The sequence below is a fragment of the Bubalus kerabau genome, chromosome 13 (genome assembly GCF_029407905.1).
Source record: "Bubalus kerabau isolate K-KA32 ecotype Philippines breed swamp buffalo chromosome 13, PCC_UOA_SB_1v2, whole genome shotgun sequence".
In the NCBI taxonomy this organism is placed as follows: Eukaryota; Metazoa; Chordata; class Mammalia; order Artiodactyla; family Bovidae; genus Bubalus; species Bubalus kerabau.
The window spans coordinates 12,280,432-12,299,283 of record NC_073636.1 but is presented as its reverse complement, the minus strand read 5'-3'; the positions used below and the strand labels follow the sequence as shown (position 1 = coordinate 12,299,283).

At 44.0% G+C, this 18,852-nt stretch overlaps 1 protein-coding gene and 1 non-coding gene across 7 annotated transcripts in view; both read left to right on the top strand.

The window, feature by feature from the left end:
* Nucleotides 1-18,852, top strand: part of PRKCQ (protein kinase C theta) — a 212,227-nt gene that overhangs the window by 114,068 nt on the left and 79,307 nt on the right. For all 6 annotated transcript variants that reach the window (XM_055543489.1, XM_055543490.1, XM_055543492.1 and 3 more), the window contains 7 exons: nucleotides 933-964; nucleotides 1,061-1,146; nucleotides 2,262-2,391; nucleotides 5,721-5,830; nucleotides 6,804-6,921; nucleotides 8,801-8,961; nucleotides 13,532-13,705. In XM_055543489.1, the coding sequence (XP_055399464.1) occupies nucleotides 933-964; nucleotides 1,061-1,146; nucleotides 2,262-2,391; nucleotides 5,721-5,830; nucleotides 6,804-6,921; nucleotides 8,801-8,961; nucleotides 13,532-13,705 (811 nt within the window). The remainder of the gene's footprint in view (nucleotides 1-932; nucleotides 965-1,060; nucleotides 1,147-2,261; nucleotides 2,392-5,720; nucleotides 5,831-6,803; nucleotides 6,922-8,800; nucleotides 8,962-13,531; nucleotides 13,706-18,852) is intronic.
* On the top strand, nucleotides 17,010-17,082 carry TRNAF-GAA (transfer RNA phenylalanine (anticodon GAA)). Its single transcript has one exon. It is a non-coding gene; the product is annotated as a tRNA-Phe (tRNA).

Here is an 18,852-nt window from a genome sequence, read left to right as displayed (position 1 = left end):
CTTTGGTTTCCAATTAAATGGGAAGTTTCTGGGGGTGAGAGGGGAGGGACAGAAGAGGGAGAGATCTTTATGGTAAGCACAGTTTTATAGTCAAAACTGCCACCAATTCAACAACCCAACTGTGCTGCTAACTAAATGTCTGCAGAAGGCAACACTTGCCCATTGGAGCTGATGGGTTTCTATGTTTACAAGGCTCTTGGGTGTCTTAACAGCGCTCAAACAGAGATTGGTTCAAGCCTCAGTAACCACAGCAGCGAAGGCTATGGTAGACTGGAGACTCAAAATGACTCCTATCTCTTGTTTCAGCCTCCCCCACTCTTTTGGGGTCTTCTCTCCCATGGGTTCTTGCAGGATTTGTTAATGCACAACCTCTGGCTTAACCAGGGTATCCAAAGGTCAGGAAGACTTTTGGTGGATTTCCATCAACTGTCTTCATCTAATGACTTGAACTCCTTCCCTTCTAATAGTGAATGTTAACAGAATCAGTCTTAAGGTTGAGAATTTATTAGCTGCAACTGTTCTCAGATACTCAGAAAGAGGAAATAAAGTGTTATATGGATATCTTTGCTTATCTGTACTGAACTTAGTAAGACAGTGAAAATTTTTAAGTGTAGACATGGAAATTTGCTACTAGGATTCTGTGATCCATTTTTGGTTGGGCATTTTTTTGTCTGCATGTTTGGGAAATATGCAAATGAAAGGGAAATGAACAACTCCTCATTTATTGAATGTTCAGACTTTTCACAAAGCAGGTCCAAATAAGAGCACACATTAACACTCTTGGCTAATAACAGACGAGGGCTGCTGATCAGAAAATGCTATGTGACAGTAGGAAGCTATGAGAGCTTGTTCATCTTTTAAATGTTTTTGTTCTTGGTACTACAGTTGACTCTAAAGTTCATATACGTATTCAAACATGTGCTTTATTGCAGGGGTCTGAACAAACAAGGCTACCAGTGTCAACGTAAGTAAGAAGGATTTCTGTTGTACTAGCATCATTTCTTTTGTTTAGTTGCCCCTTAACTTCTGAAAATCTCAAGCTGTAGTTATTTCTTTTCAGAATGTAATGCAGCAATTCACAAGAAGTGTATCGATAAAGTAATAGCAAAGTGCACAGGATCCGCTATCAACAGCCGAGAAACTATGGTACGGACCTAGATTCGCTTTTGTCTGAAATATGATGATTTCATCCTGACATTGCCTTTAACAGCCCACTAATTCTTTTTTAAAGGACTTTTTAAAAAATTCTTTTCTTTTTGGTTGCAGTGGGTCTTTGTCGCTGCATGTGGGCTTTCTCTCGTTTCAAAGAGCAGGAGCTACTCTCTAGCTGCGGTGCTTGGGGCTTCTCATTGTGGTGGCTTTTCTTATTGCAGAGCATGGTCTCTAGGCTTGCAGGCTTCAGTCGTTGGGGTGCATGGGCTTTGTTGCTCCACAGTGTGTGGAACCTTCCCTGCACTGGCAGGTGGATTTTTATCCACTGTACCACCAGGAAAGTCCAGCAACTCCCTAATTCTTGCTCATAATGCACAATTCTTAAGTTTTTCCATGCATGTCAATATCCCTAAAACACTTTCCTCTTCAGTAATGATTGTTACCGAGACCCAAAACTAGTGTCTCGCCCTCTCCGTGTTTAATGTCCCCATAGATCAAATCAGAATCCTAACAGAAGCTGCTTCAAATGAGATATTTTGAGGATTGTATGAGATATTACACGTGTACAAGACAACACAGGTGACATTTTCTACAGCACCTGGCGGAACTGTTTTCTATGCCTTGTCTCTTCTGTTCATATATAACAAGTGTGAAAAGTCTTCCCACTCCTCACACTAATAAACCAATGCCTCTAGAGGAGGCATTATATAATATCTTCCCAAGGTGAAAGCACTCGTTCTAGGTTGAAAGAGCAAAGGAAATATTTATATTAAATTAGGAAGGGAAGTCCGTTGACATAACTCCCATTTAAACGGATAACTCTGGTCTCCTTCCTGAAATATTAACCCATCTGCCCAGAGGCGGCAGACTTCAGCTCTCTCCAGGTTACCTGAAACGAGTATCTCATGCCCTTGACCCAGAACAGCTAATGGCTTCCTGTCTTCATTGGACATGACTATAAGGCTTGACAAGTAAAACTCGTGACTTCCAATACACATCATTGCAATGTTTTTATTGTTCTGTTCATTCTGCGAAAGTCTCTGCTAGAGAAATGGAAAGTGGGGAACCCAGGGACACACGAACCATCACACTCTCTTGTTCCCTTTCAGTTCCACAAGGAGAGGTTCAAAATCGACATGCCGCACAGATTTAAGGTCTACAATTACAAGAGCCCAACCTTCTGTGAGCACTGTGGGACCCTGCTGTGGGGCCTGGCCAGGCAAGGACTCAAGTGTGATGGTGAGTCCCATGCAAAAGGTGCTTTTGGTCCCCACCGACTGAACATCCAGGGGGGTGGGTTTGCAGCTTTGATGAGAGGACGAGGGAGGGAGGGAAGATGGAGATGACTGGCTTGTTCAGCCAGCCCGGAAGAGCCCCGTGGCCCTGAATGAGAAGTTCCTGGATAACAAGCCGCTGCTGTTCTTTCCCTCCACCTGCCACCACCCCGTGTCTTATTTCCCAGAGAAGTGCACAGTCATTCAGGTCCCATGTCCAGGCCCCTGGCCTGATGCCTTCTGAGGCATGCAGTCCTGGGAAGCAAGGAAGTGGCACGTTCCTCTGACTGGTCCCCTGCCCTGGCCTGTCCCTTCCTGACTGGCAGCTCCAGCCATGCCCCTGCCACTCTCCCTGGAACCAGCAAGGACCATTCTGTCTGTGGCCCCATCGAGGAATGAGCCTGGTACATCTGCTGGGCTGCTGAAAAGTCCTGTACGGAAAAATTCTCTGGCTTACGGAAGCTGGCACACCTGTCCCCATAGCGTGCTGTGAACTCCAGCTGCACAGTTTAAGTGTTGGACGTGTCAGTCACTGAGTCATGTCCAGCTCTTTGCGACCCCATGGACTGTAGCCCACCAGGCTCCTCTGTCCATGGAATTCTCCAAGGCAAGAAGAGTGGAGTGGGTTGCCATTCCCTTCTCCAGGGGATCTTCCTGACCCCGGAGCTGAAGCCAGGTCTCCTGCATTACAGGCAGGTTGTTTGCCATCAGAGCCACTGGGGAAGCCTGCACAGGGAGCAGCCCAGCTCTGATAGGATGGCTCCTCCAGGTGACCTGACCACAGAGCCCGAGCTCACTCCCCTTTACCCATCCAGTTATTCAGTCTAACCAGAGAAAAAGCCAGACAGCTTTCTTGCTCTAAAAGCCCAGTTGCTAAGGCAATAACCTTTAGAAACTGAGATGCCATTTCACCAGGATTAGGGGGTAGGGAGGAAAAATTCCAACAAAAACTATCAGAGCCCTTCTGCCTTTGGAGTGGGGCTGAGAGGGGACAGAGCCTAGATAATGTGTTCAAAACAAAGGTGCCCCACTCAGCAGGGAGCATTTTATTCTCAATTAAAAGATTTTTTATTGGAGTATAGTTGACGTACACTTTTGTTAATTACTTCTATACAGCAAAATGATTCAATTATATATATACACACACACACACACACACACACACATTATATAATGTGCATACATTTATATGCATTTTTTAACACTCTTTTCCATTATGGTTTATCCTAGGATATTGATTAAACATACGTGTTTGCTAAGTCACTTTAGTCATGTCTGACTCTTTGCAACCCCATAGACGGGCGCGTGCCAGGCTCCTTTGTCCATGGGAATCTCTAGGCAAGAATACTACAGTGGGTTCCTCTGCCCTCCTCCAGGAGATCTTCCCAACCCAGGGATAGACCCGTGTCTCTTAAATCTCCTGCGTTGGCAGGCAGGTTCTCTACCAGTAGTGCCGCCTGGGAAGCCCACTGATTAAACATAGAAACCACTTTATTTTTTGTGGGTGACCCCATTTTAACTTATGCCACTGCCTATGTGTGTTGGGTCTTTTAAGTGATAAAGGGAGCTGACCTAGTAGGAAGATCGCTCTTAGATGCCTCCTTATCCACATCCCAGGTGTATCTGCGGGTCTGGTGGAGCCTGGAGTGACATCTTAAGGAAGGCAGGAGATGTTAGGTTTTTCAACTCACTGCTGAAGGCAAACCCACAGGTAGTCAAAATTCATCTGAACCAGAGAAACCTCTGCTGCCCAGGGGACCACCACACACTTTCCTGTCTACGCCTGCTCAACGGTCTGTGGGTGGGTGGCCTGGCATTGTGTAGAGTGTCTTTAGGAGTTCACAGGCAACAGGTAACTGGAGGGTTTCTGAGTGGACAAACAGGACAGGAATAATCAAATCCACACCTGATGGCACCTTGAGTCTGATGGTCTTGGACATCGGGGTTTTCTTCCCTGGAGCCCATCACCCCACCTGCAGAGGCCACGCTTATCCCAGCAGTGGCTGCTGCCTCTGAGCTCAGAACTCCCGCTAGGATTCCTTAGCATTATTCCATGGCTTCCACGCCCTGCTCTGTCCCCTCATTTCCCAACATTCTTTCTTCTCTGTTCCATTCTCTTCTTTCATTTCCTGTCCTCTGGCCTTCCTTACTTTCCCTCTCTCTCTTCTCCCCTCCTATCTCCCACTCCTTCCTCCCCCTCGCCCCGAGTCATTCTCTGTTCTTGCTGGAACCCCGCGAGACGGGGTGCTGTCTGCTCCCTTCTCATGCCCCTGTCTGCGTCTCCACCTCCCACTCTCTCCCCTGGGTCTCCCCCCATCTCTGCCTCCCTCTCTCTTCTTCTTGCTTTCCTGTAAGCCTCCTGCCTAAGTACGGTCCCCTCTTATCCTGATCCTGTCTCCTTCCTCTGGCTGCTGAAATTCGCATGAAATTAGTCATCAGAGGAACTGTTTGCACTCACGGAGGTTCAGTTATCACCTACTAGGTTCGTAACAGGCTTCTGACATTTTGATCCTGGTGGGCAAGGAGCCTTTCTGCACAGCACATCAGAGAGGAGCTTAGATCTGGTACACTTTTAAACAGTAAGATGCTCAATCCCTGCTAACTGCCTCCCTGTCTCTGCCTTGCAGTCATGGGTAGGAAATGGGAGCTGGGGCTGCCCAACATAAAACCTGCATCTGGGAGCCCAGGAAGAGTCCAGTAAATCAGACAGGGTTCAGAAGAGAGAGGCCATTATAAGTAGCACCTTTACTGTATTAAAGATTTCACTTCTGATGGGTTTTTTACAACTATCTATGGTTTATACTTACTTACATAGAAAATGCTATTTTGTTTTATTGTGAATGGTCTGTTTACCTAGTGAAAACTAAAGGTAAAGACAGCTAAAGTATCATCTAAATATTTCAATAACATTTTGAAAGATGAAAGAAAAGTTGTATTTGGTGAGCACCTTTTGGAGGCCAGTCACTGTGCTCAGTCTGTGCACACAAATGGGCGGCAGCCTTCCTTGCCATCAACAAGGCTCTGGCTCTGCCTCGAGCAGGAGTCGTGTCCCAGCATCATGCCAAAAGGCACCTGCTGTGTGCATGAGTATCTCAGTGAAGCAGAGGTGGATACTTGGTGGCATCATAAGAGCACCGCCCTAATATCTGTCTTCAGCATCTCCCTCTGCGGGGAAGATGGTGCTGGGGGTTTGCCAATTGTCTGTTGGATGTACCTGCACCCAAAACAGATCGTGTTCAGAGTGTCTGGAAGTTGGTTCTGTCGCCCTTGCTCACGGCGTTGCTTCTCTTTCAGCATGTGGCATGAATGTGCATCACAGATGCCAGACAAAGGTGGCCAACCTTTGTGGTATAAACCAGAAGCTGATGGCTGAAGCACTGGCAATGATCGAGAGCACTCAGCAGGTAGGATTGGCTTTTAGGGGACAAGTGCCTGCAGTTTCAATTCAACAAGGACTATTTCAGTCCCTTCACTCTTGGACTTGTAGCAACTGTATGGGGCAACCTGGAATCTGTTTCCAAGCACTTTCCTTGACCCTGGCTTTCATCTGCATGTCCACATCCCCACTTTGAGATGTTTATTTAATGTATTTCCCTGGTGTGGATCTTTGTAAGAGCTTAATTCTTCATGGAATGAGCAGGGGCACACACAAATACATTCATTAAAATTATTGAGGACTCATTGCTAGCTTTATACCTGTATAAGATGACTATGTAATAGCTGGTGGGAAAAACATTTGCTGAAATCATCTCCAAAATGCCCCCAAAACACTGAATCCGAGGCAGCTTTGCCTTTCTGCTCAGTAGCATGCTGAATCCTCACATCTGTGAACAAACCCTCTTTGAGACCTGGCTTTGGGACTTCCCTGGTGGTCCAGTGGTTAAGACTTCACCTTCCAATGCAGGAAGTGTGAGTTTGATCCCTGGTCAGGGAGCTAGGATCCCACACGCCTCGCACCAAAGAACCAAAACATAAAACAGAAGTAGTATTGTAACAACTTCAAGAAAGACTTTAAAAATGGTCCGCTCTAATAAAAAAAAAAAAATCTTAAAGACTTGGCTTTGCCCACTTGAGCTATTTTTCCATCCACTGGTCTTTGATTCCTATTTGTGACTGAGCACTGTGGGGAGTGTGGGAAAAAAGACTAGTGAGCCCCCAGAAAATATGAAGGAAGTGAGCATGCTCTGCTGGTACGTAAAATAAAATAGATGTTCACAGGGTATGGGATCCTAAGAGAGTGCTGAGGAGGAGGAGAGGTTTGGTTATCCTACATACTCAGGGATCTGAAATGGCTTCGTGACCATGGACAGCAGCATGCATGGTCCCGTCCATGGTGGGTGGGTAGGTGGGTGGTCTGACTCTTTGTTTGTAATCCAGGCTCGCTGCTTAAGAGATTCTGAGCACATCTTCAGAGAAGGTCCAGTTGAAATTGGTCTCCCATGCTCCATAAAAGGTGAAGCAAAGCCGCCGTACGTACCAGGACCAGGGAAAAAAGGTAGCTATCCCTATTCACCGTGGAATTGTCATCAGTAATTCATCCTGATTAACCTTAACCTGAGTCCAGGACTTCCCTGGTGGCTCAGAAGGTAAAGAATCTGCCTGCAGTGCAGAAGACCCGGGTTTGATCCCTGTGTCGGGAAGGTTCCCCTGGAGAAGGGAATGGCTACCCACTCCATTATTCTTGCCTGGAGAAGCCCATGGACAGAGGAGCCTGGCGGGCTACAGTCCATGGGGTCACAAAGAGTCGGACACAACTGAGCAACTAACACTTTTACTAAGACTTTCTGGGTTAAAGTCTCCCTTTACCTGGCCTGATAAATGATTCTTTTCTAGTTAGAAATTACCGACCTAGCCACCTACAAAGAGGCTTCTACTTCTAGAAGTAAAACCAAAATACAGCCGACTAGAAAAGCTTTGTAAGCGGATAGGGGTTGTGGGAAGTTGGGGTGGGGATAGAAGATGGGGCAAACTTTTCCTTAGAATTTTAGAATGTTATTCCCTGCCATGGTCCGACTGTTTTACAAAACTGAATCCTCCATAGAGCACTAAGGTAGAAATACCACAGACCATCTTATTCTGTACTTTGAGTCTTTACTGGAAAGTTTAAGATTAGAATGGGGAAGAATAGCCAACATCCTTAACATTTATGACATTATGGAAGTTCATCCAGCCTCCTGTTGGAAGGTGCTTTTTGAGAGGTTGTGACTGTGTGATTCTTTTTCAATTTTTTTTTTAACACCAAAACCATTCTGTATTGAGGTATAGCCAATTAATTAATGTTGTGTGTAGTTTCAGGTAAACAGCAGAGGGACTCAGCTATATGTATACATGTGATTCTGAGTAGTTTCAACATATATTATAAAATACTTATTTTCCTTGGACTTAGAATATGAAAGACAAACCTGGAGTGGTAAAGACTTTTCCTGCCAATGCAGGAGACACAAGAGATGCAGCTTCAGTCCCTGGATGGGAAAGATCCCCTGGAATAGGACATGGTAATCTGCTCCAGTATTCTTGCTTGGAAAATTCCATGGACAGAGAGGCCTGGCAGGCTACAATCCATGGAGTCTCAAAGAGTTGGACATGACTGAGCACACACATAATTCCAACCACAAAAATGATAGGATAATTATGTGCTATGAGGTGCCATCAAGTGATATCACAGTAGATCAATGTGTCAGTCAACATGTTACGCCTGTTAACTTAGCACAATGTGATATGTCAAGTGTATTTCAATTTTAAGAAATTTTATAGGAGGGTGAGAGGAAGGTTCCAGAAAAGTTGGTCTACAACTTCTCTGGCATGGGGTGAGGAATAAATTGTCTGTAAAATTTTTTTAAAGAAGTGTTTGGATTAGATTTGGGAAAGGTCTCTGGGTAAACCATGTCTCAGAGACAATCAAAATAGGCAGCATCTTGACCTGAAGACTGTGGCAAATGCTTCCATTCGGGTCTTCAATGATCTGCTATCCAGCTCTTCTTCCCTACCTGGTAGGTCGCAGAAATTGATGCCATTACGCCTGCAAGCCATGCAAGCAATGGGAGTCATCTTCCCTCCAGTTCAGCTAAAATCCCTATATGTCCGTGATCTGGCATTATCTAAAGTGCTTGTTCCTGCTGCAGAGATGGTCTTTTGCTGGTTGGAATGTTTCTTAACCTGACATTTCCCCCAGTCTGTCCAAGAGACACGGTCCACCGCCCAGATGCCAGGCTTCCAGGCAGGAGATGCTCCTTTTGCCCTTCAGGAACCCCTTTCTGAACTGTTGCAGATGAAACTTCAGAACAGGATATGAAAAAGAAAGCAGGTCTCAGAATAGCTAGGATGACCCTCTGTTGTTCCTTATTTCCTTTTAACCACTGGCCTATCATTTTCAGAGCCTCAGGGGATCTCCTGGGAGTCTCCCTTGGAAGAGATGGAGAAAGTATGCCATCGTCCAGAACCTGAGCCGAACAAAGAAAAAGGTTCTCTACGTATGAAACTAAAAATTGAGGATTTCACGTTGCACAAAATGCTGGGGAAAGGAAGTTTTGGCAAGGTACGATACTGTATGTAGGATTCTGTGGGCCAGATGAGAGAAACTGAGAAGCAAAGCTCTGGCCAGCGGAACTGAGCTGGTGGGACCAAAACCAGGCATAGTGTGCAGAGAGAGGCTTCCTGGGCAGGAGCTGTGATGTGATGTATGTTAGAGAGCAGAGAGATGTCTGAATCAAAAGGGACCCAGGGGCTTCCCTGGTGGCTCAGGCGGTAAAGAATCTGCCTGCAAAGCAAGAGACCTGGGTTCTATCCCTGGGTTGGGAAGATCCCCTGGAGGAGGGCGTGGCAACCTGCTCCAGTGTTCTTGCCTGGAGAATCCCCATGGGCAGAGGAGCCTGGCGGGCTACAGTCCATGGGGTCGCACAGAGTCGGACACAACTGAGCGACTAAGCACAGGGAGCTCTTGGGAGCAGCAGCCTCTACTCCCTGGGGAAAAACAGTTCCAGCCATCTCACTTTGAAGGTGTGCATCCCACCAGCTTCTGAGTGTGGTGTCTTCGGACGCCAATGAAGCAGGAAGGTGCCCCGGCCAGTTCCTGTCTCAAAGATATTTTTGTTTCATTGGTGGTTTTGTTGTTGTTTTGCTCCTTTTTTCAACCCAGAGTCTGGTTTTACTTTCCTTATGATTTTTTTCTCAGTCTTGCCTTAGCTTAGGGCTACTGTAATAAAATACCACAGAGGGGGGCAGCTTCAACAGCAGAAATGTATCTCTCCCAGTTCTGGAGGCTGGACATCCAGGATCAAGGTGTGGACAGGGCTGTTCCTCCTGAGGCCTCCCTCTCTCCCGGGTGTAGACACAGTCTTCTCCCTGTGTCGTCACATGGCCATTCCTCTGTGTCCCAATTCCCTCCTCTTACGAGGATGCCGGTTCTATGGCATCAGGGCCCATCCTAATGACCTCATTTGAACATAATCATCTCTCTAAAGACCCTGTCTCCAATTAAGGTCACACGCTCAGGTGCTGGGGGTTTAGGACTTCAGCATATGAATTATTAAGGCTCCTCTGGTGGCTCAGATGGTAAAGAATCTACCTGCAATGCGAGAAACCTGAGTTTGATCACTGGGTCAGGAAGATTCCAGAGGAGCCTGTCCATGGATTTATTTGGAAGGGACACAGTGCAGCCCAGAATTATAGCCATAACTTGAGTATCTTAGGAAAAGTTTCATGGAGAAGTCCCTCCTCTCAATTATTCCTGCCACTTACTCAACGTATGGGCTCTCTGTCATGGAGGGCGAGGAGGAGGAGGAAAACATAGTCTAAGAAATTATAATCAACTGTCAGTGACGAGAAGATTGTCAAGTCAGTGATTGTAAAGAGGGATGTTATGGAATACAGGCTTTTAGGTTATCTTGGCTATTAAGGATATCTCATGTATTAATGAAATCCTCAGTTGTTTTTTATTTATATTGGATGTCACTTCTGGGAGAATTTTAGCCAGAGACTACTGTTCCATGAATTTGTGCAACCAAGGCCAGCATTATGCTCAGCACCTGCTCACCAGACTTGGGCTGTAAAACTTACCCAGTTTAATAATAAACAAGCTGAAATGCAACTAGGTCTTGCCATAGCTGAATGACTTTGTGCTGCTAGTAGGGATTGGGTTTAATACCAAGGAATTGCCTTCAGCAAAACCCACTCGGCCCTGCCAGCTGTAGCCAATAGCTATTAATTTGTTCCCACAATAGCACGAACCATCGCAGGCTCTCTTGGTGTTATTCTGAGTGCAATAGTCAGTTTTACAGCCAGTCTTCATTAAAATGTAGCATCAATTAATGTGCCATGATAGCCTGTTACCAAAAATTGAAAGGACATTATAGAGATGGAGATTGCCTTTTCAATTTCTTAGTTTAAGGCTGGTTTGGGAAATGTTTTATTGAAAGAAGCAGTTGCCAAAAGAGGATTTCTAATTGTTATAGAAATGTTTTTCTTTGTTCTCTGGATAGATTTCTACTTTTCAATAGGTTACAGCTTTAAGTTAAACCTACCTGCCTTAGTAAATAACCCAATGGACAGCTGAGAGCTTCAGTAGCCTCGGCTCTGTGACTAGGCTCCTCCCCATCAGAATCCCAGATCCTTGCACCCCAAGGGGACCCCACTGTGGGGACCCAGTTAAGGGGGGGGGAGCCCCAAAGCAGAATATATTTCCTCTTCTTGAACTCCAAAACTTGTTCTTATTTTTCTCTTTTTTCACTCTCTATAGATATGGTTCCTCACCAAAATGGTAGCCTCTCTATTTTGGTTCTCCATCAATTTTAGGCCCAGGAAAACAAATGGCATGTTTTCTGTGGTTATGAACATTATTTGCCTGATGGTTCAGATGGTAAAAATTCTGTCTGCCATGCAGGAGACATGGGTTCGATCCCTGGGTTGGGAAGATCGCCTGGAGAAGGGAATGGCTACCAAGTCTGGTATTCTCACCTGGAGAATTCCATGGACAGAGGAGCCTGGCGGGCTACAGTCCTTGGGGTCGCAAAGAGTTGGATGCAACTGAAGGCAATGGCACCCCACTCCAGAACTTTTGCCTGGAAAATCCCATGGACAGAGAAGCCTGGTAGGCTGCAGTCCATGGGGTCGCTAGAGTCAGACATGACTGAGTGACTTCACTTTCAGTTTTCACTTTCATGCACTGGAGAAGGAAATGGCAACCCACTCCAGTGTTGTTGCCTGGAGAATCCCAGGGACGGGGAGGCCTGGTGGGCTGCTGTCTCAGGGGTCGCACAGAGTTGGACACGACTGAAGTGACTTAGCAGCAGCAGCCGAAGAGTGACTCACACTTTCACCTTCATGCCTGAATTCTCATCTAAGCTCTACCCTCTCTATCAAGCCAGCTATCCCCAAACCTATGTGTCTGCATTGTATAATTTTAAACATAGACACATGCATTTTCACTATTGGTGTGTCATCATGAACTTCAGCATTCCTCAAAAGTCACTAAAAGAAACAAATGATGAGTGGGTTTTTTGAAGTATAGTTGATTTACAATATTATATTAGCTTCAGAAGTGTGGTAACATAGTGATTCAGTAGTTTTATAGATTGTACTCTAAAGGTATTACAGAATAATGGCTCTGTTTCGCTGTGAGATTCAATATATCCCCGTTGCTTATTTATTTTACACAGAGCAGTTCGTACCTCTTAATCCCATGCCCTTGTCTTGGCCCTCCTCCCCCCGACTGGAAACCACCTGTTTGTTCTCTATATCCGTGAGTCTGCTTCTGTTTTGTTACACACATTCGTTTTGGTTTTAGATTCCCAATGACTGTCATTCAGAAAGCATTTTAGAGTTCACAAGTCGCTTCCCCACCTGGGTGTGTGATTTTCACAACAGTCCTGTAAGTCAGCAGTGTGGTGACAGTTTTGGCTTTTCCACATTAGGGAACCGAAGCCCAGCGAGGTTCCTTTGTGAGCCCACGTTCCCACAGCCGGTAAATGTCTGTGAAACGAGGCCAGGGCTACGGCTTCCTGTCTCCTCAGGCCGTGTCCTCACTATCATCAGTTGTCTGTGGCTGCATCATCTGCAAGCATGCAGGCTGGAGCAACCCTCCATTCTAAGCCATCTGGTGTCCTGTCTTATAAGATGCCTGAAATTGAGTGGCAAAAGTCAGCTTTGGAGTCAGATTTTCCACTGAGTAGCTCTGTGAGTTTGAGAAAGTTACCCTTTGACCCTAGGTTTCTGTTATTATTACTATCTGTATTGCAGCGTGTTCTGAACCAAGAATTAAATAGATACTAAAATTAGATAGCATGCGTAAAGCCTGTAACAGAATGTCTGACACATAGTAGGTCTTGAAGATAATGTTAGTGTCTGTGCCATCAGAGGAAATGCTGTGCATTCTTTAAGTACATCAGGACAGTTGGATTTCTCACGTATGCTTTTTGGCCTTGAAAAAGTGGGTAAAATGTGGAGTAAGGTTTTATGCTCATTTTTATTGATTATTTCAAAAGCAGTCAAGTCTTCCTCTTCATTGCTCGATGCTGCTTCCTCAATACACATTTTTCTCTGATTCTTTTTTTATAAACTTAGGTCTCTGGGCAGACAGGACACTTTAAAAAAACTTTTATTGGTGTATAGCTGATTTAGTGTTGTGTATCTGCTGTACAGTAAAGTGAATCAGCTACACAAGTACATGTATCCCCTCTTCTCTGGATTTCCTTCCCATATTGGTTATCTGTTTTATCCATAGCAGTGTGTGTGTATCAATCCCAACCTCCTAATCTATCCCCCTTGATGTCCATGCTTTTGTTCTCTACATCTGTGTCTCTGTTTCTGCTTTGCAAATAGGTTCATCTGTATGATTTTTCTAGATTCCACTTTTTTAAATAGAATCTTTCCAGGAGCTGAGAATAACCCATCTGATTTTGTGAAACCCTTTGAAAGGTAGAGTGGATGAAGCTGTTAATAGCATCCCACGCCAGTAAAACTCGGTTTGTCTCCATAAAGGGGATAGAGGAGGATTGGAGAATTAATTCTGTTTCCTCCCCCAGTACATCTCTCTCAGCATGTCATGACTCTTCTTTATCGAGTGTCAATCCAAATGCTAAAATAACTCTGCTTCTTCTCCTTCTTTCCAGGTCTTCCTAGCAGAGTTCAAGAAAACCAATCAGTTTTTCGCAATAAAAGCCTTAAAGAAAGATGTGGTTTTGATGGACGATGACGTGGAGTGCACAATGGTAGAGAAGAGGGTCCTCTCCTTGGCCTGGGAGCATCCATTCTTAACACATATGTTCTGCACGTTCCAGACCAAGGTAAGGCTTCTGCCCAGATGGTCCTTCATCTCTACATCCTCAACCAGTAGGTTGGGATGCTCCTGCAGAACAGGAGACATGGGGCGCTCACTCCATGTATTTCTTCTTTGAGTCCACTTTCTATCCATCTAAGCAAGCCTTTAACAGTTGTTTAGAGGGGAAGAAACTGTTTGAAAAGAAACAAGTTTTCTTGTTTGGAAAAATGCAGGAAACTTGAATTTTCTAATGCATTTGACTGGGGAAAGGGCCTTCTGGTTTTGCTTGCTTGCTTTTTAGAATTCAGTTTAACTTTTATAACAAGGATTCTAAGCAGTGTGTGATTTGCTTAACAAAGCAGTGCTTTGTGAAAGGGAAAAGGTGTGACATCTGTTCATCTACCATACATATATTTCAGGAGACAAAATTTGGAAAAATGGATCAAAATGTGTGTGTACTGTTATTTCCCTTTAAAAGGCCAGTAGAAGATCATCCTTTAGAGCATACTTTACCAGGCACTGAGCAGTCAGATAAAACTGTGAATTTTGTCAAAAATGCCTCTTATTTTGGGAGAATGTTCCTCCTGATCTGCTTTATCTTTAAAATTTAAAAAACAAAACAAAACACTTTTTTTCTAACTTAAAAGTTATTCAGGATCATTTTAGAAAATTTGCTTATTTGCTTAAAGAAAATCATATATATCCCATTACTTGGGTATAGTTGCCATTACTATGTTGAAGTTTATCCTTTTAGATCCCCCCCCCATTGGGTTTATAAAAATAAAAATAACCAGTTAGTGTAAATACCTCCTGCTCCGTAACTTGCACTTTAACACTCTGTACATTTCCTGACATCTGTAGATATCCTTCTGCAATGTGGTTTATCTCATTAGGCTAATTCTAAATTTTGTTCTGATTTAAATAACACTGAAATGAACATTCCTGTAGATCAGTCATCTGTATAAACATTATGGTTTTCTATTTTTCTACTGTACTTGACCCTTTCCGCATGTGTAAGGCCTAGAATTGTGTTGTATGTAGCCAAGAATAATAAGCAGACCCATGGGGAGCTGTGTAGTTAAGATCCAAAGAAAATGAGGAAGTTTTTCTCTTGTTCTATTTCAAGCCTTGATGATAATGTACTACCTTAGTATAAGTAGCATCTTCTGCCTCCAGCCACAGAAGTGTTAGTGGGGAAACTGGGAATCAGCCAGTAAATGTCGACGGTCACTAAGGGATTTCGTCACCACTTCTCCAGCTGCCAATAGACTCTCAAGTGTTTAATTAGGGAATAGATGAGTAAATGTACTTAGCTAAAATAAGGAAAGATATAAGCATCTGAATGCAGAGTTCCAAAGAATAGCAAGGAGAGATAAGAAAGCCTTCCTCAGCGATCAATACAAAGAAATAGAGGAAAACAACAGAATGGGAAAGACTAGAGATCTCGTCAAGAAAATTAGAGATACCAAGGGAACACTTCATGCAAAGATGGGCTCGATAAAGGACAGAAATGGTATGGACCTAACAGAAGCGGAAGATATTAAGAAGAGGTGGCAAGAATACACAGAAGAACTGTACAAAAAAGAGCTTCACGACCCAGATAACCATGATGGTGTGATTACTGACCTAGAGCCAGACATCCTGGAATGTGAAGTCAAGTGGGCCTTAGAAAGCATCACTATGAACAAAGCTAGTGGAGGTGATGGCATTCCAGTTGAGCTCTTTCAAATCTTGAAAGATGATGCTGCGAAAGTGCTGCACTCAATATGCCAGCAAATTTGGAAAACTCAGCAGTGGCCACAGGACTGGAAAGGGTCAGTTTTCATTCCAGTCCCAAAGAAAGGCAATGCGAAAGAATGCTCAAACTACCACACAATTGCACTCATCTCACATGCTAGTAAAGTAATGCTCAAAATTCTCCAAGCCAGGCTTTAGCAATACGTGAACCGTGAACTTCCAGATGTTCAAGCTGGTTTTAGAAAAGGCAAAAGAACCAGAGATCAAATTGCCAACATCCGCTGGATCATGGAAAAAGCAAGAGAGTTCCAGAAAAACATCTATTTCTGCTTTATTGACTATGCCAAAGCCTTTGACTGTGTGGATCACAATAAAATTCTGAAAGAGATGGAATACTAGACCACCTGACCTGCCTCTTGAGAAACCAAGGTCAGGTCAAGGTATGCAGGTCAAGGAAGCAACAGTTAGAACTGGACATGGAACAACAGACTGGTTCCAAATAGGAAAAGGAATATGTCAAGGCTGTATATTGTCACCCTGCTTATTTAACTTATATGCAGAGTACATCATGAGAAACGCTGGGCTGGAAGAAGCACAAGCTGGAATCAAGATTGCCAGGAGAAATATCAATAAGCTCAGATATGCAGACGACACCACCCTTATGGCAGAAAGTGAAGAGGAACTAAAAAGCCTCTTGTTGAAAGTGAAAGAGGAGAGTGAAAAAGTTGGCTTAAAGCTCAACATTCAGAAAATGAAGATCATGGCATCCTGTCCCATCACTTCATGGGAAATAGATGGGGAAAGAGTGGAAACAGTGTCAGACTTTATTTTTTGGGGGCTCCAAAATCACTGCAGATGGTGATTGCAGCCATGAAATTAAAAGGCGCCTACTCCTTGGAAGGAAAGTTATGACCAACCTAGATAGCATATTCAAAAGCAGAGACATCACTTTGCCAACAAAGGTCCTTCTAGTCAAGGCTATGGTTTTTCCAGTGGTCATGTATGGATGTGAGAGTTGGACTGTGAAGAAGGCTGAGCGCCGAAGAATTGATGGTTTTGAACTGTGGTGTTGGAGAAGACTCTTGAGAGTCCCTTGGACTGCAGAGGAGATCCAACCAGTCCATTCTGAAGGAGATCAGTCCTGGGTGTTCTTTGGAAGGAATGATGCTAAAGCTGAAACTCCAGTATTTTGGCCAGCTCATGCGAAGAGTTGACTCATTGGAAAAGACTCTGATGCTGGGAGGGACTGGGGGCAGGAGGAGAAGGGGACGACAGAGGATGAGATGGCTGGATGGCATCACCAACTCGATGGATGTGAGTTTGAGTGAACTCCGGGAGTTTTTGATGGACAGGGAGGCCGGGCGTGCTGCGATTCATGGGGTCGCAAAGAGTTGGGCACGACTGAGCGACTGAACAATATCTATCTATTTCTATTCTACTATTGCCTATTTCAGTTCAGTTCAGTTCAGAGTCTTCACAATGCTTCAAGTACAGTATGCGATCACTGAGTGCTTTCTCATAGTCTGGGTTTCCATTGTGAAGGATATAGAAATAATATAGTCTGTGACCTAGAGAATTTCATACTCTGTGGGGCTGAAATAGCTCTGTTGGGAGAGTGTTAGACTGAAGATCTAAAGGTCCCTGGTTCAGTCCTGGGTTTCGGCAGGCAAGCACTTCTTTTGTGGCTTCCCCGGTGGCTTAGATGGTAAAATGTTGCCTGCAATACGGGAGACCCAGGTTCGATCCCTGGGTTGGGAAGATCCTCTGGAGAAGGAAATGGCAACCCACTCCAGTACCCTTGCCTAAAAATTCCGTGGACAGAGGAGCCTGGTAGGCTATAGTCCATGGGGTTGCAAAGAGTTGGACACGGCTGAGCAACTTCACTTTCACTTTCAAAGAGGCGACAATGATACTTCTAATGGTGGTAAGTAATATTTTTTTAATATAAATTTATTTTAATTGGAGGTTAATTACTTTACAATATTGTATTGGTTTTGCCATACATCAACATGAATCCACCACAGGTATACACGTGTTCCCCATTCTGAACCCCCTTCCCACTTCCCTCCCCGTACCATCCCTCTGGGTCGTCCCAGTGCACCAGCCCCAAGCATCCAGTATCATGCATCGAACCTGGACTGGCGATTCGTTTCATGTATGATATTATACATGTTTCAATGCCATTTTCCCAAATCATCCCACCCTCTCCCACAGAGTCCAAAAGACTGTTCTATACATCTGTGTCTCTTTTGCTGTCTCTGCTGACTTTTAAGTACCAGGGCTGAGAAAAACTAGAAATTAGAATTTGAATAGGCAGTAAAGATCTTGGGCAACACAAGTGTAGAGGCTGTAAGAACGCATGAAGGAAGAAAGGGATTGTGATCAGCTGTTTAAGTAGGCTTATGTTTTTACAGCAGAAAGGAGTTTCAGATTCCTGGCAATGAGGGTTACAGAGATTTCCTGCTAGACGGTTCCTCCTGGAGATCAGAAATATCTGTTGGTCTTGGATGGTGCAGATATTCTACTGAAAGACAAAATCAGGAACTCTGCCCAGCTCTCTTGGCCAGTGTTCTAGATTTGCTGTGCACCCTGGGGGTTACTTAGTCTCACTTTTCCTCTTGAAATATTGTGAGGCTTTTATCAAAATGCTAAATGCACCTCAGACCAGGCTTCTAGGAAATCAAATTTCTCTTGGCACCTTTTCCTGCTATTGTTTTTTATTGGAATATAATTGGTTTACAATATTGTTAGTTTCAGCTGTACAATGAAGTGAATCAGCCATGTGTATCCATATATCCCCCGCCCACCCCTCTAGGTCATCACAGAACACTGAGCTGAGCTCCCTGTGCTGTACAGCAGCTTCCCACTAGCTGTTTTTATGTATTTGATTGTTGTTTTCATATCTTATAGAGAAGGCTACCATTAAGTCCATTTTGTAAAAAATAGGGATATTTCTGTCTCTGATTGTCAATTCTCAGGGATTATTTACATTTTTCCTTGTTATAGGAAATGCTCTTAAAATTCCAAGCCTATGGAATGCCTTACCAAAACCAGAGCAGTAAATGCACGAGAAAAAACGTTATAAAATGTACACGTAAAATGTAAAAATGACTGTCTCACTAGATTTCAAAAAGTTCTTTTAGAGATGGTGGGGAAGGGGAGGCAAAGCTTACATTATTACACTTTCTGAAGGACCCTCAGTTGTTTTGAGACACCTTGATTTTTAAATTTAATTTTTGATAGTGTATAGATGCTGTGCAGTATTATAAGTTATAGGTGTACAATTCAGTGATTCACAATTTTCAAAGATTATACTCTATTTATAGTTATTATAAAATATTTAGATTTCCCATGTTGTGCAATATATCCTTGTAGCTCATATTGTGCCTAAAAGTCCTGATTTATTTAAACCTTATATGTCAAACAAAATAACCA